Below are 24885 nucleotides of genomic sequence, written 5' to 3'. Positions count from 1 at the left end.
TGGAGTGTGACTGAACAAGTTGTAGTATATGAATATCATGGAATCTTCCTTCATTGGAAGAAAGGTAAAATATGGTAGATATGGCAAGGCCTGTTTGGATTTCTTCTTATATAGCAAAATAAGCAGAGTAAGGAAACTGAATCCACAATGACTACAGGAATGTAAAATAAGGAACAATCAAATGGAAATGAAACTCTGATGACAGATTGTGGATGTGGAGCATTGCATATGCTATTGAATATGGCCCTTTGGGATAATTTTTTTTGTTTGATTGTTATTCTTTGTCACAATGAAAATCTGAAAGTGGGATGAAGGAGTAGTGATCCTAGGTTTACAGCCAGATGGACTTTAGAGATTTTGTATTCCAACTAATTCATTTATATAAAATGAATTTCATATATATGCTTTTCATATATAAAAGCATGAAGATCAGAGAGTTTGGTTGACTAGCTCAAGGTCACACAGGCAGGGTCAGAAGCAGATTGGACCCAGATTCTCTGACTACAAAGCCAGCACTTTTGTCACACTGTCATCCTCACTGAGTAGAGAATGAGTCAAGAGGGCATGTCCATAGTTATAGGGAGTTGCCTTCAAAGTCCTTAACCAGGGCTTACCTTCCTGTTAGATCATCAAGTTGGTCATGAATTTGACAGAGACTCATAGATTTAACAACAGCTAACATTTATATAGCACCTACTATGTGGCAGGAATTGTACTAAGCACTTTACAACGATTATCTCATTTAATATTAAAAACAAACTCAAGAGGTAGCTGCTACTATTATCCTCATTTTTACAAATCAGGAAACTGAGACAAACATAAATTAAGTGGCTTGTCCAGGGTCACTGAGACTGGATTTTTAACTCAAGTCTTCCTGACTCCAGGAGTTGAGGTGTATTATCAATTTCATTACCTAATTCCCCTGTCTAGGAGAAAATTTTAAGACCATTACTTTCTTTCTCTTCATTTCATAGATGAGGAAATTCAGGCCTTGAGAAATTAAATCACTTCCTAGATGTTACCTAGCTAACTAGTCATTATCTGAAGTGGAATTTAAATCCAGGTTTTTGTGATTGCAAGTCCAATGCCCTCATCAATATAGTACTATACTATCAAATCAAATCCTTAATTCAATAATTCACAGAACAAGGTCTTGAATGTATATGAGAGGAAGTCTCTAATTCTAATACTGCTCATCTTTCCACTACATCCACCTTCCCAAAATGATTACTATCTAAAAGCAAAAGGCTTCTACAACACTTCAGTAAATAACAAATAAAAAAAATTGGAAAACAATTTCACATTTCTCTTTGGAATGCATTTTGGAGAAAGCTTTATTTCTTTCATAAATATTGAGAAAGCAGGGACACTGAGAGCCCTTAATATTGTTTTTAACTCCAGCAGCATTAAGTATTGACCCTAGGACTTTGGTCAACAGCAAGGTCTAGGACCAGAATACAATACAAGGGACAAACATATAAATCTGAATTGCTAGGTTAATATAGGAGATGATGATTTGTTATTCAAATGTGTAAACTGGGAAAATTCTATTTTCCCTCAAGATTCTACTAGAGTACTTGGTTGCCCCGGTCATTATGACTATGAATGCTCAGTAAGAATCTGTCCTCAGAAATTATTCATCATGTCTTGAAGATTTCTCATCCCCAAACCCAGCAATTGCAACCATTGATTTTAAAATATAACAATAATGTGGAGAAAACTTAATTATCAAGGAAGATTTAGAGGAAATAAATCATCAGAAATATGAAATTCATATACAATGTTCTCCTTTTAAAACAGATGTATGAATTTCAGAGGAGAATAAACTGTTGTATGAAGTGCAATCCCTTCCAGTTCTAAATCTAGGGAGTCTACAAAAGGTACAAAGCAGAAATAGATTGGTTTTTTTTCCTTTATAAAGAACTGGAAATAATTAAAACTTTGCTTTTATGGGCATTCTTTCTTCTTTTATTTCATGGTCATCTACACTTGTATGAAAAACTATAAAGCACTCTAAACATATACTAACGTCAAAAGCTGTCATTTTCATCTCTTTGATGTTTCTATGTTCATAATGGTAGCTGAAATTTATAAAGCTCATCACCAAGCATTGTGCAAAATGTTTTACAATTATTATTTCATTTGATCCTTACAACAACCTTAGGAAGAAGGTGATATTAATATGCAGATTTATGGATGAAGAAACTGAGTAAGACAAGGTTAACTGACTTGCCTAATATTACACAGCTTGTAAAAGTCTGAAATTCAGTTGGAATCTAGGTTTTTCTGACTACAGGCCATTATTCTATCCATCTACCATTCTGTTATTTTAGAAAATCAAAGAATGGTATATTGTGGGTAGTCAAATGTTTTATAGAAACAACACTTCAATAAAGCATTTTTAATATTGAAATTATACAAATTTAATTTCTAATGATTTTTTTTTTTGTGCTGGATGATCCTGATTTGAAGGATGAGGAGGTATTTGTGGGATAAGCATGAACTGGAGAGACATTATGACAAACAACTTTCCAAATAAAAATTTGTATTAAAAATTTCCAGAAATCCATATGTAAAACAGCAAAAAACATATCTTGGCACTATAAATGTAACTTTGATATTCAGGATTCCCCCAAATTACCATAATGAGCATTAACAAAACAAACTTTCATTATCATGATACATAAATGTATAGGAATCTCTACTCCTGAGAACAGTAAGAACCAGATTAAGATATAATTGGATTTTACAAAATGAATGAAAATAATATATTGACAATGTTAATTTGTGACTTTTCTAAGTCAATTTATCTCTTACTGGGATCCATTTCTATTTGAATTTGAAATCACCATACTAGATGACCTCTCAGTTCTTTTTATGTACTTATGTACATTCCACATGCACATGGATGTTTACATATCTATCTATAGCCGTATCTATTTCTAGCACTTAATATAGTACCTGGCACATAGTAAGTACTTAACTGTCCAAGTGAATATTAGTAATAATGATAATAATTTGCATTTATATATATATTTGTGTCAATGTTTATTACTTTCCTCACAAAAATCTCATGAAATTGGCAGTATTAACAAGTATTAAAAATTATCAATAGTTTACACAAATTAACAGAATTACATAATATAACAATTTTTAGTTTTATGAACAGTGCATCTGAAATGCTCAATCATTTCCTAACTTTGTGCATTTTAATGGACTGGAAGGTACTTCATCTTATCTTCTTTTGGTAGAATGTCTGGCTTCTTTCGGGGTTCAGCTCTGGTAACATCTCTTATATGCCCTGGCCATTTGTTACTGCCTTCTCCATCATGAAATCACTTTGTTTAACTTATATATCTAGATATCATATTCTAAGTTTCTTGAGAGTAGAAAGGGTTCCATTTTTGCCTTTGTATCTCCAATCTCTACTTCAGTAGATGCTTAATAAATGTGTTTTACATTGAATCAAATGTTAAAGTTATCAATAATTGTTATCAATAATTCTTTAAACTTGTTGATTCAGTATCTCAAGCAGCTCAACTGTGCATCTCAGGTGATAATATATTTGAAAATAGAAGATGCTACTTCTCCAGGTATCAAAGTCATCTTAGAATTTGTCTCCAGATCCAAATGACTACAGGCCACATAGATTTGATCCCTTTAAGAGACAAAAGCTAGGAAATATTTGTCAATTAGATTCCATAATTGAGGAAATACACCCAATGACACTCAGTGGATAAATCAACTAAAGGCAGAAGGATTCACAAAATAAACTCAGGTTTTCTTAAAATCCTGATTTTTTTTCAGGGGAGGGATGCAGTAGTGGGAATAGGAGACTGACATTTTCTGGTACAGAAAGACTGTGAACTGTATTTTAAAACTCATATTCATTTATTAAGTTTTCAGTTTTGGAGTTTTAAAGTTATTGTCACTGTTACTATTGAAATTAAGGTAAACAGGTATAAATTTTTGAGAACCTTCAATTTATTGGTAAGACTAAAATGATAAATAAAAGGGATCCCTTGATATCTTGGCAAGGCAAAAGACGATGAGGTAGTGCTTACTAATTTTCATTAAGTTTTGGGAAGTACAAGAGAACAAAGAACAGGAAACATAAAACAATATGATTAGTTAAAAAGTCTGAATAGGTAATGGAAAACAATATAATTGGATAGAAGTCAAGAATGAAGGACTAACAAGTTCTCCTTCCACCTTTTGATATGGAAAGCTCATTAAAGGTATTCATCTGCATGGAAAATAATCTAAACTTTTTTTGAAGGACAGCTATTGTTGCAGAAATAAGATTTCCTAGACTCCACCTGTATCTTGCAAGGCTTGTTAGCAAGGATGATATTTCTTCCTTAATTGTATATGTACAATAAGATGTGTAGAGACAATATATTGAATTAAGGTGATTTGTAGAAGGACTTAGCTGAGAAACAGAAGCTGAATTTCTGAATTTTTCAGAAACAAAAAATCATAAGTTATATCATTTAACAACATGTTGTTGGTGATAAATGATAGAATAAGTTTCAGTTCATATTTCAGAATGAAATTTCAGTTCACATATGTTTCCATTTGATAAGAGTATTTGGATGTTTAATAAATCCTTGTTGAATCATTTATGAAATGAGATGGTTGGACTTCACACACAATGCAATTGTTTTTAACAAATAAAGAAAAACATGATACAATACTTTTAATGTTAATTTGTGGTTTTCCAAGTGGTATTCGGGGAATCCATTTCTATTTGAGTTTGAATTACTGTACTAGATGACCTCTCAGGTTCTTTCTAGTTCTAAATCTCTGGAATTAGTAATTTCTTATCACATTGCACATATCAAATTTAAATTATTTCAGTTGCTTTTTTTGTCATTGGATCATCAGTGCTTAGCACCAGACTTGGCACATCATGCCAGATGCTCAACTATTGAATTGAAAATAGCCTCAAGATCTTTCATGTGCCAATTTTGTGATAGTTCCAGAAGTCATTTGGCATTGTTATCACTCATCACTCTGCCCTTACCAACTGTATGACCTGACCTTTATGTACTAAAGAATAACCAGTATAGCAAAATGTACTCCAGAATCCTTGACAATAATTCTCTTCAATAATTACTCATTTAATAGGATAGCAAAAGGATTTATTCAAAGCAAGGGATACTTTTAAGCTAAGTAGCAAAACTTTAGGAGGAACTGTTTCTCTGCATGTCTGAGATAGGAAAAATGTGAATATTTGCAAGCTTTTATTGAGTGCCTACTATATACTAAGTACTCTGCAAATATAATAACCTTGGGAGGTGAGTGCTACTATTATTCTCTTTTTTTCAATTGAGTAAACTAGGCAAACAGAGGTCATATGTTTTGCCCAGGTTCTTTTGACTTCAGTTCCAACACTATCCTCTGCATCACTACTAGCCAAAAGGTAGAACTTTCATTTGTGACTTAATTTCCTTTCTATTTGTAAAGCTCATGCACTTTAAAGTTTAAAGGTTACTGTTACTCTAAGGCAGGGATTATTCTTCCACTTTATATTCCTTCTATCTCCTGGTAAGTATCAAATCTTCCTCATTCTGGAAAACTAAGAAGGAAAGAGAGCTAAGGAAGGAAAAGGCAAAGATAGTCCATGTTCACAAGGAATCCATATTCTAATGGGGGAGACAACTTGCAATCAATATTGTACCAGCAAAGATTACTTGAAGATAACCAATAGAGGGAAGGCATAAGCCTATTGTGAGAGATAGGAACAAAATTTGCATTGTAAAAGTTTACTTTTTCCTAGTTTCTTTTTCTAATTCATTTTATACATCTTTTTCCTGCCCTAAGAAAGCATTTAAATAATAATTGCTCATTTACATTTGAGTAAACATATCAGAAGGAAAAACTGGTGCTATAATCTGCTGTTATGTATTTTAAACTAATTTGTCACTCTGCTTCTTATAGATGAATTTTTGTTTGATTATTGTGAATTTAGCAGCAATGTTAATTAAAACTTCATACAATATTTGAGCTTTTCAATCATACACAAAACTCTTGCCAGCTGTGAAAATGCTTTATAACCCCTCTAAACAAAAACATTATTTTTGAGAATATGAGAAACTTGGTCTTCCAGCCTTGATAAATTTTCTCCCAGTTCTTTATATAAACTTGTCTCACACCCAAATCCAACTTTCTGTTGATTAAAAATTTAGAAGTTTAAAGATAAGGGGGAAAATGAAACTATCAAAAATAGGATGGCATTAAAGGAGATCAGACAAATAGTTAAAATAATTAATAAAAAATAGATAAAAACCACTTCGCATGGCCCAGTGCCTCATGGCAGTTAATAAATACTTATTGATTGACTACTTACAATTGATAAGATTAGAGGATATTGAAATAAAAGGAAGCCAATCTATCATTTATTCAGTAAGCATTAAAAAAGTCTTATGTTTTTGAGCATTTGAGCATTGAGTTCTTCATTGAAGAAGAGATCAAGTCATAGTCTCTAATCTTTAACAAAAAGTAATATAGTAGGAGGATCAGTTACAAATATGGATAAATATCACATAATTAGTGCATTACAAAGGTACCCAACCCCCACCCCCCCAAAAAAAAAAAACAAACCAAAACAAAACAAAAGAAAACAACCTCTGTGAATCCAACATTGGAAACCCAGTCCTAAAAAATATGGGAAAGAAAATAATACAAGCTGTGAGAACTATTAGGACTTATTGAAATGGTTCATAGGGGTAATCATTAGAAAGCCTGGTCACCACTGGTCATAAAAGTACTTGGACATGAGAAATATTACAAAAAAAAAAAGAGAAATATTACAGACAAAGAATCAGCAGGACTTAAGAATTGATTGAGTAAAAAAGGAAGAGACAAATTACCAAAATTTATAAATATAGAAGACTAGGTGAAATGTACAGCCACTGACAACAAAAGATTAGAAGAAAATGTAATCAGAGCAGCTTCATATATGTTGAACATTTATTTCCTCTCTAAAATTCTGATTCTTTTGTCACTGTCACCCTATTCTACTTGAGTTTAATTTAATTCAATAAATAATTAAAGAGTGATATAAGCAATAATGTCTTTATAATTCATAGAAATTATGTATGTGAATGAACTCTATAGGAATTAAAAATAGTTCAATTGTCTTTAATATATGAATTAGTCAATAAGCACATTTTAAGTGGGACCATTAAGTGGTCCCACTGACCTTGGTGTCAGGAAGATTTGAATTCAAATGTGATATAAGACACTTACTAGCTATGTGATCATAGCAAATCACTTAATTGTAAAATGAACTGGAAGAGAAAATGACAAAGCATTCCAGTATCTTCATCAAGAAAACTTCAAATGGGGTCAAGAGGAGTCAATATGATGGAAAAACACCTCTATCAGGTATTATGCTAATAAGTGCTGGGATACAAAGGAAGCCCAAAACATGTTTTTATCCTCCAGGAACTTATATTCTAATGAGAGAGACATGCAAAGAAATGTGGACATATAAGATCTGAGGGAGGTTGGTTGATTGTTGTCCTTTGTTCTCAAAGAGGATCAAAATGTTCTGTTAGAATCAAGTTAAAGGGTATGACTGGCTGATCAGACCAATATGAGCTCAGAATGCTCTGCTACAGGTCAGGCACAAATAATTCCTATGAATATTTGGAGTGGATTCTCTAATTTTGTACATCTTGCATTTCTTCTGACCTAATTTAATTCTGCTTTTCTCCTAGAGCACAGCACCTTAATGAAGGCATCCCATGCTGAGTGGTCCTGTGTTAGTCTCTCCCATGTTATACAATCAGTTCTAAAGTTCTTAAGAGAAATCCTGAAATTGCACATATTTAATCTATATTGGATTACTTGCCATCTAGGGGAGGGAGGCAGTAGAAGGGAGAGTTTAAAACATGGAATACAAGGTTTTGCAAGAGTGAATGTTGAAAATTATCTTTGCATGTGTTTTGAAAAATAAAAAAGCTATGATAAAAAATAAAAAATAGTATAAATATAAAAAGGGGGAGAGAGCGAGACCTTGAGATTGTCCTTGCATCATTTTTTCTGACCACTACATGAGCATTTGCCCTGTATGAGTGTGCCATAAAATAAATCTCTCTGTCAAGTCTATGTTTGGCATTTGAACAATGTGCCCAGAAAAGAGGTGATCTCAGAGGAAAGGCACTAGAAATAGAAAAGGGACTAGGAAAAGCTTCTTTTAGAATGTGGGGTTTGAGTTGAATCTTGAAAGAAACCAGGGGAGAAAGGAGTAAGAAAGTAAAACATTTCCAGACATGAAAGAAAAACAATGAAAAGTGATAGAGTTGCAAAGAACAAGTCCGCATTACAGGGTAATAAAGTAAATGGTAAAGTGTAAGAAGACTGGAAAGACAGCAAGGGGACAACTAAAAAAGGATTTTAAGAGCCATAGGTTTCTAAAGTTTATTCTGGAGGTAATAGTAAGACCTTGGAGTTTATTGATTAGGAGAGTTACATGGACAGACCAGTGCTTTAGGAAAATCACTGATAGCTGAGTGGAGAGATTAATCAGAATTAGCAGTCCAAGCATGTAGGAATTAGGAGCTGCCTAGGGCGGTGGTTGTGTCATTGGAAAGGAGAGCTAGAAGAGAGAGGTAAAGACTGAAAGGAAAAGACCTAGTAACAGATTGGATATGTGCAGTGAGATCAAATGAGTAGATGACACTTAGGTTGTAAGCCTAGGATGATGGGAGTACTCTCAACATTAATAGGGAAGGTAGGAAGAGAGGAGGGTTTAGGAAGAAAGGTTTGGCCATGTTGAGTTTGAGATATCTACAAGATGTTCAGCATAAATTTCCCTTATACAAAGCGGAACTTGTTTAAATTCTTCATGTCATTTATAGATGAGGAAAGAAGATTCAGAGATGTTAGATGTTTTGTACAAAGTTACAGATCTTGCCTGCCCAGGAAAACTGTAATTATCACCTAGGTCTATTTGTCTTCAAGTCCCAAGCTTTGTGAGCCACATTAAACTTTTATAAAATAAATATATATTTTTTCTTGGTCATCCACTTTATTTTTCATGTAAATAATATTGTATTATTTCCAATTACATATACAGGAAATTTTCAATGGTCATTTTTTATAAGATTTTGAGTTCCAAATTTTTCTTCCTTTTTTCCCTCCCACTCCCCAAGATTGAAAGCAATCTGATATAGGTTACACATAAGCAGTCATATAAAATATATCTCCATGTTAGTCATATTGTCAGTGTTCATATTTTAATCCTATCCTTTATTTAAAAATCTAAGAAGAAAAGACTATTACATGATCTTTTGCAAAAATGTTCATATCATTTTAATCCTATATTTTATTTCAAAATCTAAGAACAAAAGACTATCAAATCACTGGCAGCTGAGTGAAGGATGGAGACTTTAGACAGAGAGATCAACCGGAATTAGCAGTCCAAGCATGTACCAATTAGGATCTACCTAGGGTGGTGGTTGTGTCAATGGAAAGGAGAGCTAGACAAAAGATGTAAAGACAGAAAGGAAAGGAATTGTCAACTGATTGGATATGTGTGTTGAGGGCCAATGAGTGAAGGACACTTTGGTTATAAGCCTAGGATGAATGTGAATTTTGAACAAGTATCTGCGTTGAGAGGCAGGCTCTACTAAATTTAAGCCATTCCAGAAACTAACATGAATATTTCTTAGTTCCTTAATTTAAAATGCTTTCGAGGTGGGGCCCATGAAGAGAGTTTATGAATGCAAGCATTAAGACAGGGAAAAATAAAGAAGCGTTGAAGGGCATGAATCTCCTCTCTCATGAGGGATATTGTGAGAGTTAAAACAAGAAAACAACATAGCTTACACTATTGTGGTAAATTACATAATTTAGCAGAATATTGAAGTCATTTTTCCTTCCAACAACATATCTTGTGATTTTTCCCTAGTTTTATCTTAATGTGAAAATAGAATCAGAGTTAGAACTGTTTAACTAATGTTGATTTGCTATTTTGCTTTTTCTTCTTCCCCTTATCATCTTCTTAGTCTCTCTTGTTTTATTTATAAAATTCAAAGTTAGTGCCAAATTTCTTATATCTAAAATCATAATGTGTGAAGACAACTTAGGATGTATAGCCACATATGAAGAGTATTACATTATGGAATGTTATAGAATATAAACTATATTCTCAAAAATGTACCAATGAATATATTTTATTCATATATCTTTTTATAATATCCACAATATATTTCATGTATTTAAAATCATTAGTAATATTATATAGGCATATGATATGAAGAACTCTATATCATTCCCATCAAAGTATGCACATTTTTTCATTGTGTTAAAGTTATAATTTCACAATAATCCATTATCACTTTATACAATAAGATCACAGGTCCACTAAATAACAAAATTACTTTGTTGTTATTTTTTCTACTTGTGGTGTGTGTTTGTTTATTTCACCTATTAATCCTTCTAACTTTTTAGCCCACTTTGTAGATGAAATCTTTAATTAAGAGAGAGATAAATTTACTAACGATACATCAGGTTCCAAAGTTATCTAGTCAGGTTGAATGTCACTGGTCCATAATAAGAAGAAAGCTTATAAGTAGTTTTTTTTCCCCTTAAAGTAATTATTAGGTGAATTTCTGAACATTAGCAATTCTAAAATGTTTCTATTTATATATGTCTCTTTATATGAATATCTCTCTTTACATATATATATATATATATATATAAATTTATACATGTAATATATTTACATACTGTTACTAAGTATCTATACTTTCTATCACTTTTTCCCTTTTTAAAAAGTATAGTAAGTGAGCAGCATTTCCTCTTCAGTGGCAAATTTCTGAGGCCATCTCCTCTAACTGCCATCTGGGACTAAGAGACTAATAAGAGGATTGTTTCATCATTCCACAACTTAAATTCATGGAAATTGTGGAAGATTGATGTATCATCCCAAAAGTACTTCAGAGCTAATACTTGTGTTATTAGAAATAACCAGATACCCAAATCAACTTCATGTATTCCATGAATTGTGCCACAATTCATCCATTTATAAAACTGAAGAAAGTATGTACAACTATATACACAATTATTTCAAGAAGTAGAGGATACTACAAATTGGGAACATTGAGAAGGGGTTTATGTAGGGGGTGGCACTCAGCTGTGCTTTGAAGGGAACCAGAGATTCAAAGATGTAGAATGAAAAGGCAATACATTCAAGACCTTAATGCTACTATTTGGATGAAGTCAGTCAGTTAGTAATGAGATTTCCTACCTGCACTATTCTCTGAACATCTTTCTTCACCTCGTCCACAAGGATTAGGATTAGACCTAATCAAACGTTTTGCTATTCTTGCAATATACATGTATATTGTTTTTGTTGCTGTTTTTCAGTTGGTTTTAAGTCATATCCAACTCTTTGTAACCCTATTTGGAGTTATCTTGGCAAAGATACTGGAATGGTTGGCCATTTCCTGCTCCGGTTCATTTTATAGAAAAGGAAATTGAAACAAACAGGGTTAAAGGATTTGGGCAGGGTCACACAGATACTAAGTATATGAGGCTAGATTTGAACTCAGTTCTTCCTGATTCTAATTCCAGTAATCTAACCATTTTACTACCTAACTGCCCAGGTATATCAGGTGATGCCAATCTTGTGATGGATAAGCCTAATAACTACCCAAATGAGAGAAAATTAGTCTGACATTATTTCTTCTTCATGAAGGGATTTTAGCTCCTAGAATAACCATCACTTCTCTCTCTCAGTGCTAACAAGCAATATCTTTACACTATATTCTAGAATTTTTTTCAGGCATCAGTCAAAGTATGAACAATCAACTTCACTCCCACTTTTTTTTTCTGAAGATTAGAATCATATTTGTCTACCTCTTGTTTCCAACAATTTCTATAAGCTCACTAATAGTAATCCACTTATTACATTTGAAAGTTCTTTTCCACTGCTCAAATGCAGTTTATTACCTGGTGCTGGAGCTCTTTGAGAGCAGTAACATTTTCTGGGACTCATCTACTAGACTTCATGATCATTTTGCCTTGAAGTCTAGAATTATTTAATTGTCCATTAACAAAGAATGACTATAATATTGATTAGATTACATTCTTCTGGTAGAAGAAGTTATAAATGAATTGACTGTCATTTATCAGCAAAGTGAAATAAATATGGCTTAATTTACAGTACAGTCTGTCTTCATTGCTGTCTTGACGCCTGAGTAATGCAATTGTCATTATGAAAAGCTAAGCTCTCTTGATAAACACAGGAATGTACTTCATACTCAAAGTTTAACTCTCTGATGACAAAGGTAACATGTACAACATGCTATATCTGTAAACTATATAGAAACCCATACTAGACCTATTCCAATCAATTCTTCTGCCTAAGTACTATTTTTTCCTATGTCTGTCAGTTATTTAAAATATTGTGCCTGTATTTTATATTATGAAAATTGTATGAAAAATTATGTTATGAAAATTATTAATTATTAAATAAATTAAGTTATGAAAATTGTACCCAAATTTTCCATGAGTTCTTTTTTAAGAAACACTACTCTGAGAATATATTTGGATGCCCAGTTGGTTAGCCTTTTAGCCCAGCGACTTTTAGGATATTCAACAAATAGGCCAAATCTTACTCAATAAAATAGAAACAATTTTCTTTAAAGAAAGAAGGTAAACTTAAAGGAAAGAAGCTTCCAGTGAAATTTCTAACTCAATACAAACATGCAAAACTTTAAAAAATATTTGTCATTTGATGATAATGTGATTTTAGCAATAACTCTAAAATTTCAGACTGACATTCTTTTTTTATTATTATAGCTTTCTATTTACAAAACATATGCATGAGTAATTTTTCAACACTGACTCTTGCAAAACCTTTTGTTCCAACTTTTCTCCTCCTTCTCCCTACCCCTTACCCTAGATGGCAGGTAGTCCAATACATGTTAAATATGTTAAAGTATATGTTAAATCCAACATATGTATACATATTTATACAGTTGTCTTGCTGCACAAGAAAAATCAGATCTAGAAAGAAAGAAAAAAACCCAAGAAGGAAAACAAAAATGCAAGCAAACAATGACAGAAAGAGTGGAAATGCTATGTTTCCACAAACATTCTTGCAAAGTGAGTGAAAATAGATTAGATAATGATCTCTCTCCTAGGATAGCAGTGGACTTATTTGATATGAAGTCTCATAGTATGCCAGTTCCACTAGGAACAGGGATAGGATAATGAGGATTGGGGGAATAGCAGTTTGAGAAAAACTGTGTTAAAAAAAAATAAAAAAAATAAAAAAACAAAACAAAAAAAATAAAAAAATAAAAAAACAAAAAAACCCAAAAAAACCAAAAAAAAATTTAAAAAATAAAAAAAAATAAAAAAACAAAAAAATAAAAAAAAAATAAAAAAAAGAGAAAAACTGTGGTTGTACCATTGTCTTAATAGCCAGAAAAGATGTGGAAGGAAAAATAAGGCAATACAGCTTTATGCCTAATCAGAAGAAGAGAAAGCTTTGAAGAGAAAGGAGATTTTATGTGGCTCCTTATAATATATTACCCAATTTTTCAAATATTCTCAGGACCATGTATTTATTTTATATCTGGTTTGAGAATTTAGAGTCTGCTTTTCTGTTGTCTCTAAACATAAAGGAAATATCTCATCCTTTGCGTTCTATATTCTATGCAACATATGATGATCCTCAAATTGAGTTTTATTCCTTTGAAGGGGCAGATCTATTTGAAGAATATGGAGAAAGCTAATTGGAGGAAGTCATTGGAGTTTATCAAGCAGGAGGGTAACATGGTCTGATCTGAACTTTAGGAAACTTACTTTAGTAGCTAAGTAGAAAATAGACTGAAGTAGAAAGACTTGAGCCAAGGAGAATAATTAGAAGTTTATTTCAATAGTCCAAGAGAGAGGCAATGTGGGTCTGCATAAGGATGACAGCTGTGTTAATAGCAATAAGCTATGAGAGTTAATGTAAATATTTGACAACAGAATAGGTATGGGGAGGAGAGTCTGAGTGAGGAGTCAAGGATGATACTGAAGCTGAGAATGTGGATGCTTGGACGGATGGTGGTGCTCTTGAAAGGGATAGGAAGACTGGGTAAAAGGGTGGGTTTTTAGGGAAAGAATTCTGTTTTTGGATATGTCTTGAGTGGGATGCTTATGGAATATGAGATATCCAAAAGGCATCTCAAGAGGTTAGGGCTAAATATATAAATCAAAGAATCATCTACATAGAGATTACAGTTGAATCCATGGGAGTTGATGTGACCATCAAGGCAAAAAGTATAGTAATAGAAGAGGAGAGATCACAGGAGAGAGTCTTGGGAGATATCCAAGAGTGAGTGGGCGTGACATGGCTGAAAATCTAACAAAGGAGAATGAGAAGGAATAGTCAGAGAGCTAAGGGGAGATGTAGGAGGGAGCAATGTTGTGGAAACCTAGAAGGAAGAGTATTATGGAGAAGAGGAGGATCACTAGTGTCCAAGTATGCAAAAAAGGTCAAGAAGAATGTGAATTGAGAAAGGATGCAGATTTTAAAAGACCATTAGACTTGGCAATTAAGAAAGCCTTGGTAGCTTTAGACAAAGCTATTGCAGCAGAATGATGAAGTTGGAAACCAGAAGGGGGCTTGGAAGAAAGTGAGAGAAGAGGAAATTATGTGAAACAACTGCTTATAGATGCTTTTCTAAAGAAGTTAACCAAAAAAGGGAGGAGACGCAGCTACAGGATAATAACTAGCAGGGATGGATGGATCAAAAATAGGATTTTTTTTTCAAGGATCATAGAGACATGAGCCTATTTGTAGGCAGCAGAGAAAGAAATAGTAGATATGAAGAAAATGAAGATTAGTGGGAGTAGTGATGAGAGCGGGGGCAATCTGCTGGAGAAAATGTGATGGAATGGGATCATTTATTCATACAGAAGAGTTTGCTTTGTCAAGGAGAAAAGACTCCTCTTTATGTGAGACAAGAGTAAGGAGGATATACTGGGAAGGAAATTTGAGTGAAGAGATATAAAGAGGACGGGGAGAAAAAGGGAGTTCTCACTGAATGGCCCCAAGTACTTTTCAGTGAAATATGGGGCAGGGTTCTCAGTTAAGAGATTAGAGGAGGGGGAAACCTGGGAGGTATGATCACATTTGGTTCTCCTAGCTTCAGCTGGCACTTTCTTACTGAACCTGTAATCATGTCAAATGTTTCCATGACATAATTATGCCTTCCTTGAAAATTTTTTAGTATATCTATAATTGTCTGACATAAGATGGATATGAATATTAACTTTTAATGCAGATTGATAGATTTTGCAGATAGATATTAAAATAGCTGATTGTATAAGAATAAATTTGAATGTCTTTCATAAGATGTTACTATTTATATATAAAAAAGAAAACCCCCTCAAAACCAGATTAAAAGCTAATCATGTGTAAATTCAGAGTGAGAAATCAACTAATTAGCCATTTTATGGGCATGTCCTTTATTTTATCAGGTGATTTTTAGAAAGAACAAATGAAAGTAAAGTATATCTGTTTTCAAGAAATAGCTTGGAGAATGAAGAGGAAAATAATTTGTGCAATTCACAGAATGATGGCAGCTCTTGTTAAAGAGAAATTAAAATTTTTGTATAGCTTTGGTGAGATAATTGAGATTTGTTTTATTTATATCACATAAAGGTCTAATCAGTCTTCTTTAAGAAGCTTTTGGAGGTTCACGAAAGACCTTTAAAAATGGACATTTATCTCAGCAGAGCTAAGAGGGTAGAAGTAAAGACAGGAATTTTCTTGACCTCTTCTTCTCCCCCCTCCCCAATTGCTCCAAATTCCTTTACATAATGACTCTAAACAAATTTTAGAGCATCAGAATACTCAAAAAGACATTTTTTCAGATGAAGACAACTTAGAAGGTCAATAGGAAATTTCTGTGACACCAGAGTAGGAATCCCGAGTTCAGTCTCAATGCAGGCCAGCCCCCTCCTTAGCCCCATACTAGCAAAGTAGTAATGGGTCTAGGAAACTCTGAATCATTGGCAGTTCTAGTGGCTTCTTGACCTTTCAGCCAAGAGACACTAAACACTATGTGCAAGGTTGGAAGGAATGGTTTTTCATCAGAGTTGAGAGGACCTTGGGAAACCAGCATACCAGGAGTATGTGAGGGCAGCATTGATAGTGGCAGCTTACAGAGGCCTCAGCTCACAGAAAATCTCTTTACTAGCATTGAAGAAGAACGCTGTTGCTTTAGTACACTAGATCTCACAGCCACAAAGGAGCAGCCACACTCTTTAACAATTTCAGGAAAGAAAAAATGGCTTGTGGTCAGGTCCCTAAAAGGATCTCTGGAAACAGCTGCATAAAACCCCTGAAATTTGGGACAGTATACCCTCTATTCTGGAAATAGAGCCCTCCTTTAATAAAGAGTTAAAAGCCAAGTAATAGGCTGGGAAACTGAGCAGACAACAGAAAAAGTTTCTGACTATAGAGAGTTACTATGGTGACAAGAAAGATCAAAACATATACACACTCAGAAGAAGATAACAAAGTCAAAGTTCTCACATCCAAAGCCTTCAAGGATAATAAGAATTGGTCTCAAGTTATGGGAGAACTCAAAAAGAATTTTAAAAATCAAATAAGAGTAACAGAGGAAAAATTAGGAAGAGAATGGAGAGTGGTGCAAAAGGAAATTTAAAAAAAAAAACAACAACTGAGAATTCCTTAAAAAGCAAAATTGGCCAAATGGGAAAGGCGGTATAAAAACTTATTGAGGAAAATAATTCCTTAAAAATTATAATTGAACAAATGGACTTAATGACTTAATCAGAAATCAAACTATAATAAAGCAAAACCAAAAAAAAGAAAAAAAAACAGAAGAAATGTGTAATATGTCACTGGAAAAACAACTACCCTGGAAAATAGATCTAGGAGAGAACTTTAAAAAATTATTGCTCTACCTGAAAGTTATAATCAAAAAAAGAGCCTGGACATCATCTTTCAAGAAATTATCAAGAAAAAAAATCTTGATATTCTAGAACCTTAGGAAACTGAATCAAGAGTCATGATGCCTCTATGTCCAAAAGACTATAAATTCATGTACATCCTTTAATCTAACAATACCTAGGCATGATTCCCAAAATAGAGTTTTAAAAAAGGAAAAGGATCTATATGTACAAAAATATCTATAATAGTTGTCTTTTCAGGGCAAAAAATTAGAAAGTGAGGGGCTGCCCATAAATCGGGGAATGGTTGAATAAATTGTGATATGTGATTATGATGGAATATTATTGTTCTATAAGAAATGGTGAGCAGGATGCTCTCAGAAAAACTTGGATAATCCTCTATGAACTCAAGCAAAGTATTTGTGTGTTTTTGTACTGTGTACAAAATAATAGCAATGTCAATGTTGTGGGACTCTGCTATTCTCAGCAATACAATGATCCACAACTACTCTGAAAGACTTATGATGAAAAATCCTATCCATATCCAGAGAAGGAACTGATTGTGTCTAAATATAGATTAAAATATTCTCTCTCTCTCTCTCTCTCTCTCTCTCTCTCTCTCTCTCTCCCCCACTTCCTCCCTCCCTCCCTCCCTCCTTCTCTTCTCCCATCTCTCTTTTTCTTTCTCTCTGTCTTATTTTTTTTTAAGTGGGAGCTCTATCTTTTCTTTCACAACCTGACTTTTATGGAAATGTTTTGCATAACTTCACATGTGATTTTTTTTAAATGGATGCTGAGGATGGGGATAAGGGAGAGAATCTAGAACTCAAAAATTTTAAAAACAAACTTTAAATATTGTTTTAAATGTAACTGGGGTAAATATTAAATAAATTATAAAAAAGAATAGACACCTATCTCTGTTTTTGTAGCTAGTATTTTATTTTTTCCTATTACATATAAAAATAATTTTCAACATTCATTTTTATAAGATTTTGAGTTTATGAGGAGTCACTATGGGCTTATTCTGGTTTTTCCCTGTTATTTCCATAAGCTGTTTAGCTTTGTCTTCAGAATTTATTTCATTCTTATCATAGATCATTTGAGCAAAGTGATATTTGTTTCTATGGATGTCATCTATGTGGTTCAAATTTGAGTTTTGTCCTGAATGCCCCAAGAACATTCATTGCCCACTGAATTCATCATATACATATACATATCTATCTATCTATCTATACTTATTTACAAAATAGAAAATTGCTCCTGAGGCCCCCCATGGTCTAGGCGAACTGTCATAGCTCGTTATCCCCCTATGTCCTTTATTTATAAACCAAAGGTTTTGGATGAGATAGTTTCTAAAGTTCCTTCTAGCTCCTCATTCTCTTCAGAGTTACACAAAATAAAGTTTAGTCCTTTGTCCAAATGATGATACATCAGATATTGGACAACACCTATTCTAATTTTTTTTTTTTGTGTAGAAAGTACCCCATTTCCTTCTACCAGTATTTATATGATATGATTTTCATCTTGTCAACATCCTAATCTTCTTCCTCTTTAAAGTTTGCAAATATGTACCTTGAACTAGACATGTTACTCCAAGACAGGACAGAGTATAGTATAAAGACCATTTTACACACACACACACACACACACACACACACACACACAATGTGTTTGAGGTTCAGCACCAATGATAAAATTGATGTAGTCACCAAATGTTGGGGTTTGGTCATGTGAAGAATTCACAATGGCCATTCTCTTTGGCAAAAGGTAAATTTATTATTATTATTTGCTGAGGCAATTGGGGTTAAGTGACTTGCCCAGGGTCACGTGGCTAACTGTGTTAAGTATCTAAGATCAGATTTGAACTCAGGTCATCTTGATTTCAGAGCTGGTGCTCTATCCATTGTGCCACCTAGCTGCCCCAAGCAAATTTATTTATGAAAAGAGACAAAAATAGACACCAAGAATGGTAAATATGAAACAGAGTTGGGAGAGGAAAGTGCTTTTAACAATTAATAATGGAAAAAACAAGTTCCCTGGTGGAACTTACAATTAACCATGAGAAAGCAAATATGCCATGAGGAAGAAGTATTTACTTTTTTGGGGGCACCCACATCACAATCAGCTTATATTGAATTCAGTCATTTTAATCATGTATGAGTCATTGTGAGCCCATTTGGGTTTTTATTGTGGCAAAGAGACTGAGGAGGTTTGCCATTTCCTTCTTCAGTTCTTTTTACAGATGAGGAAACTGAAGCAAACAAATGCTAAGTGACTTGCTCAGGATCCCACAGCTAGTAAGTGTTTGAGGTCAAATTTGAACTCAGGGAGATGAGTCTTCCTAATTCTAAGTTCAGTACTCCATCTACTATGCCACCAAAACCGAAGTCATTTTCATAACTACTTATCTCAACTAATCTATAACTCTGAAGTTAGGTTTTTTAAAATTTGTCTTAAATTTTTCCTTTTGACTAATTGATCTAATCCTGTTAGATTTGATCCATCATTCTAGCCCCCTGAGACTTTTTAGGATCCTGACCCTTTCATTCATAACAGTCCTTCTCAATTTTTATATCATCTACACATTCTATTCCATGAACTTATTTTTTTAAACAACTATTGGCATTAGTAATTAAAAAAAAGATCTAGAGAATTTTTCAATATTATTTTCCTACTTTTCTTCTATGCTCCAATATGTAAATTTGACTGAAACATTACCATATCTTGGAGAGGCTACTGTTAATTATATTTATAAAACATTTTTAGAGGCTCTCATTTTGTTTTGAAATTCAAAATTATAAAGCTGTACATTTTCCAAAAATACGTGGCTGCTTGAATTATGAACAAATAGCAGAGAACAAAACAAAAATAATAAGCATGTCCAAGGGCAAGCAAAAACATTCCAGATGAAACATCGTACGCATAATTGCTGATAGATTCTCTAGAAGGCAAGTCTAGGATGCCCATGTTCCATGAGATAGTGTCATTTGCCTATTACAGAAGTTGCATTGTGAAAAAGATCAAAAAGGAAAGTTCTTGAGGCAAACCAAAGTTAATTAATTGAATTTTATCACAAAAACAGACACATTAGAAATAAATTTTAATTAAAGGGAATTCTTTGAAAATTTGGAATGAACCAGTTTATAAGGGTAATGTTAACATTGCCTCTAACATAAAATGTTAAGGAATCCACATGCCTTAAATGATAGAGAGCAGGGTTTAGTAACAGCAAGTCTGTGATCAAGTCTCATTGCTGATACATAGTGATTATGTGATCAAGGGCAAGTTAAGTAACTTCTTAATGATACAAGCAGGCTTTTAAGATTTGTAAATTGCAGAGAAGGTACTGTACCTATTCTTATAGGGGGAGTCTTCTCAACAGGGAAATCACTCAATCTCTATCCCAATGCTTAAAACAAAATAAGTCACATAATAGGTGCTAATCGAATGCTTGTAGTCAAGATGTGACTTCTGGGCTATGTGACCCAGACTTATCCTTCCCACTCACAAAATTCTCCCCTCTTCCCCCCTGTTCCATACACATGAGAAAAACTGTGACAGGAGGGAAGAAAAAGGAAATTAGGTTTATTCCTTCATGCCTATAAAACATTGAATCAAATAGCTCAATGTCTGTTTCAAATGTAAAAGACTAATAACCCTTCCTTCCCCCTTCAACAGTTATTACAACTACAATAATCAAAGCCATTTCCACTTGTTACCATAATGTCCTAATATAGCTTTGTTTGATGTGGAGGATTTACATATATTTTTCTCAGTGACAATTCAACAGTTATGCTGAGTATTTAATCACTGAGCTTAATGTGTACACCAGCAATTACATTTAAGAGAGGTGCATTTTTTTTTTCTTCCAAAAGGAAGTAGATAAAATTACAGCATGTGCTCTGGGCTCAAGTAAGAGAGCATATCTAGTCCATTCTAGTCTCAAACTAATTTGCATTGTTGGCTTCTCAGAGAGAAATGGATTATTTCACTTTTGCTTTCCTGGTATACAGAGATTTCTCAGATCTATTTCTTCAGAATGAAAAGGACTGGAAAAATGAGGTAGGTGAAATCTACTGTTTGTTTTCTTAGTAGAACTCAGAATTTTCTGAGACCATTAGGACAATTCCTAATGTCTTCCATGTCCTAAAAACTATATTTATAGACATGGGTATATCAACAGGTTTTAAAATATATGTCAGTCATATAAAATGTTTACCCAGATTGACTAGAGGAAAGAGTGATTAGAAATTTCTTCTTCATAACAGATAGAAATCTTTTCCAAAGTATACATCTTTTCTTTCCCTAGCTTTATCAACTGTCCCAGATATAATGTATGGGGACTGAGCAAGTTATTTTCTATGAAGTTATTTCTGGATTACCACTGAAATGAATGCAATTTTATTTCAATATATATTTTGATATTTTCATATGGAAATTATTATAATAAATTTCTTAGAAACCTATTTCTATTAGAAATCAAGGTCCTTCTTAGAAAGAAGAAAAGCAGGAAAAGAATATAATCAACTTCTGTACCAAACTGTCTTCTATACCAAATAATTATTTCAGGCATTTATAACAGCTAATGTCAATTTTCTTTGGCTTCTCATTTTGATGCTTCTTCTAATGCCCCATAAACAAGACCCAGTTCCCTTCATCAGCTTAGGTATAGACACTCAAAACGGGGGGAGACTGACTTTTATACATTAAGAACAATTAATGAAATAAGGCCAATTAATTACAATAAAACAATATAACATTAGGCAATCCTATTTTAATTAGATGAAAGATTAGGGATTTACAAGTTGGGAGGGATAGGGCAAACAGGTAAAATTCTTTGAATTCAGAAAAAATAGTGTCTCATGTCCCCTCCTAGGGTCTGTAAACAAAAAAGGAACACAGAAACAATAACTAATTGATCAGTATGGGGCTAGTTTTCAGATAAATCTATGGGTTGCTTAATATATACAATTGTGAGAAAACTTGCATCAGTCTTTGCATCTGATACTGGAATTGATACTGATGATTTATGGGGGTTTATTTTATATCCTCCAATTTTGCTAAAGTTGTTAATTGTTTCAACTAATTTTTTAGTTATTTTTTTAAAAGCATATCATTTGCTAAAAGTGATCATTTCATTGTCTATTCTTATTCCTTCAATTTCCTTTTATTTTCTTATTGCTCTAGCTAGCATTTCTAATACAATTTTGAATAATAGTGGTGATAATGGACATTTTTGCTTCACCTTTGATGTTATAGGGAAATTGTTGTTTATCCTTATTATAGATAATGCTTGTCTTTGGGTTTAGATAAATATTATTTATCATTTTAAGAAAAGCTCCTGTTGTTCCTCTGCTTTCCAGTGTTTTTAATTAGAATGAGTATTTTATTTTGTCAAAAAAAATTTATGTCGATTGATATATTCATATGATATTTTTGTTTTTATTATCAATATGGTGATTTCTGCTTATTGTTTTCCAACTATTTAATCAGCTCTGCATTTCTAGTATAAATCTCATTTGGTCATAGTGATCTTTGTGATACATTGCTGTAATCGCCTTGCTAGTATCCTATTTACATTTTTCATCAACATTCATTAGGAAAACTAGCTTATAATTTTTTTCTGTTTTGTTCTTCCTGGTTTAAGTGTCAGCATCATATTTGTGTCATTGAAAGGATTTGGTATGATTCCTTTACTTATTTTTTTTTCAAAAAGTATAATTGGTAATGCAATTAACTTTTCTTTAAATGTTTGAGAGAATTTATTTGCAAATTCATCTGCTCCTGGTGGGGGGGAAGGAGGGAGTGTTCTTAGGGAACTTACTGAAGGCTTTTCAATTTCTTTTAATAAGAGTTATTTAAATATTCTATTTCCTCATTTGTTAGTAGGGGAAATTTATATATTTATAGACATTCATTATTTCAACAAGATTGTAAATTTTATTGTCATATAAGTAGGCAAAATAACTTTCAACAATTGCTTTAATTTTCTCTTCATTAATGATTCATTTACTCTTTTCATTTTTGATATTGTTAATTTGTTTTCTTCTTTCTTTTCAAAATCAAATTACCCAATGGTTTATCAATTTTCTTATGGTTTTTTTTCCTCTAGAAGATGGAATTTTAGCTGAGATTTAAAAGAACCCAGGGATATTAGAGGATGGTGATAAAGAGAGAGAGTTCCAGATATAGAGGATACAAAATAACAATGTCTGAAGTTGAGTTATAAATTGTTTAGAATGAGGAGCAATAAGGAAGCTGATATTACTGGTGTGCAGGATATTTGGAAAGGCATGAAAGAGATAAGAAGTAAGAAGATTAGAGAAGTAGAAGGGGGAAAGTTTATGGAGGGCTTTAAAACCAAAATAGAGAATTGTATTTTTGATCCTGGAAGGCAATGAAGAACACTGGAATAGACTGAAGAGGAGGATGACATGGACAAGCTTGCATTTTGGGAAGAAAATTTTGATAGCTGAATGGAGAATGGACTATATAATAAGGGGAGATTTGAGGTAGAGAGAACAATAACATATTTTTGTAATAGTCTAGATAGTAAATTGATGACAACCTACATCAGGGTGGTGACAGTGTCAGAGGAAAGAAAAGCACATATGGTTGTGAAGGGGATAAACAACAGGACTAGCAACTGATTAATATAAAAGGGTGAAAGAATGAAAAGACAAAGATAATACTGAATTTGCCATCCAGTATAGTTAGCACTCTCCACACTTATAGGGCTGTTAGAAAGAGAGGACAGTTTGAAAAAAAGATAATGAGCTCAGTTTTAAGCATGTTGAGTTTAAGATATCCACAAAACACTTAGTTTGTCTATAGACAGTCAGAAATGTGAAGCTAGAGGTCAAGAAAGAAGTTAGGGCTGGACAAATAAATCTGAGAACAATCTACCTAGTTAAAGCCATGGAAACTGATGAAATCACTAAGTGAAATAGTATAGAGAGGGAAGAGGAGAGAGCCAGAGCTTTAAGGGACATCCAGAATTACCAAGTATGAGCTGGATGAAAATTCAGCAAAGGAGACTTAGAGACAGGTGAAGAGATAAACCAGAAGAAAGCCATGTCATGAAAACTTAGAAGAGGGTAACTGGGAGAACAGCGTGAATGATAGCATCAAAGGTTGCAGAGAAGTAAAGAATTATAAAGATCAAGCAAAGTCCATTAGATTAGAAAATTAAGAGATGTTTGGTAACTTTGGAGAAAATTATTTCAGTTGGTTGATTAGGCCAGAAGCCAGACTACAAAGTTAAGAATTGAGAAGAAAGGCATAGATTGTAGACAGTCCTCTCTAACACAAAAAAGGGAAAAGAAATATAGGACAAAGGCTATCAGGGATGAATGAATTTAGCAAGGATTTTTTGAGGATAGGTTGATATGGGTATATTTTCAGGAAGCAGAGTAACAGCTGATAGGGAAAAATTAAAGCTAAGTGAGATTAGGTTGATAAAAGAGGCAATTCAGTGATAAAAATGGGATAGAATGGAATTACTTATACATGGAGAGGGTTTCCTTGGGTAGAAGGGCACTTTTTTTCTGTAAAACAAGAGTGAAGGAGAAGAAAGGTGAATAAACAATATTTGTGGTATGAGATGATAAGGAGAAGTAAATAGGGAACTCACAACGAATGGCCCCCATATTTTAGTAATGTATGAGCCATGGTTGTTAGCTGGGAGAACAAGGGGCAGGAAAGCCATGGGAGACTTGAGGTGTATGAAAAGATTTGAAAGAATCACTCTAGTTTGAGTGAGATAATGAATGAGTTAGGCAAAAGATTTGTCCTGAAACAATGATGTGCCACTTGAGATTATATAACATCTGTAGTGGACCCAGTCAATGCAGTTTTGCAATATAGAAGGAATGTGGAAGAGGAAGTATACTTGTTTTTTTTTTCCCTGTCTGCTTAAAAAGGCAGAACTAGGAAGAATGATTCAGAAGT

General features: G+C 33.2%; 1 protein-coding gene across 2 annotated transcripts in view; it reads left to right on the top strand.

The window, feature by feature from the left end:
* TRPC6 (transient receptor potential cation channel subfamily C member 6) overlaps window positions 1-24885 on the top strand; it is a 165671-nt gene that overhangs the window by 53001 nt on the left and 87785 nt on the right. Inside the window, exon 1 of one of the 2 annotated variants that reach the window (XM_031961051.1) lies at window positions 20819-20997. The exons of the other annotated variant lie outside the window; for it this stretch is intronic. Within the exon in view, the coding sequence (XP_031816911.1) occupies window positions 20975-20997 (23 nt within the window). The 5' untranslated portion in view covers window positions 20819-20974. Of the gene's footprint in view, window positions 1-20818; window positions 20998-24885 lie in introns of those variants that run through there. 2 annotated transcript variants of the gene reach the window in all.

Source organism: Sarcophilus harrisii, chromosome 3 (genome assembly GCF_902635505.1).
Source record: "Sarcophilus harrisii chromosome 3, mSarHar1.11, whole genome shotgun sequence".
In the NCBI taxonomy this organism is placed as follows: Eukaryota; Metazoa; Chordata; class Mammalia; order Dasyuromorphia; family Dasyuridae; genus Sarcophilus; species Sarcophilus harrisii.
This window is presented reverse-complemented; position numbering and strand designations above follow the sequence as displayed.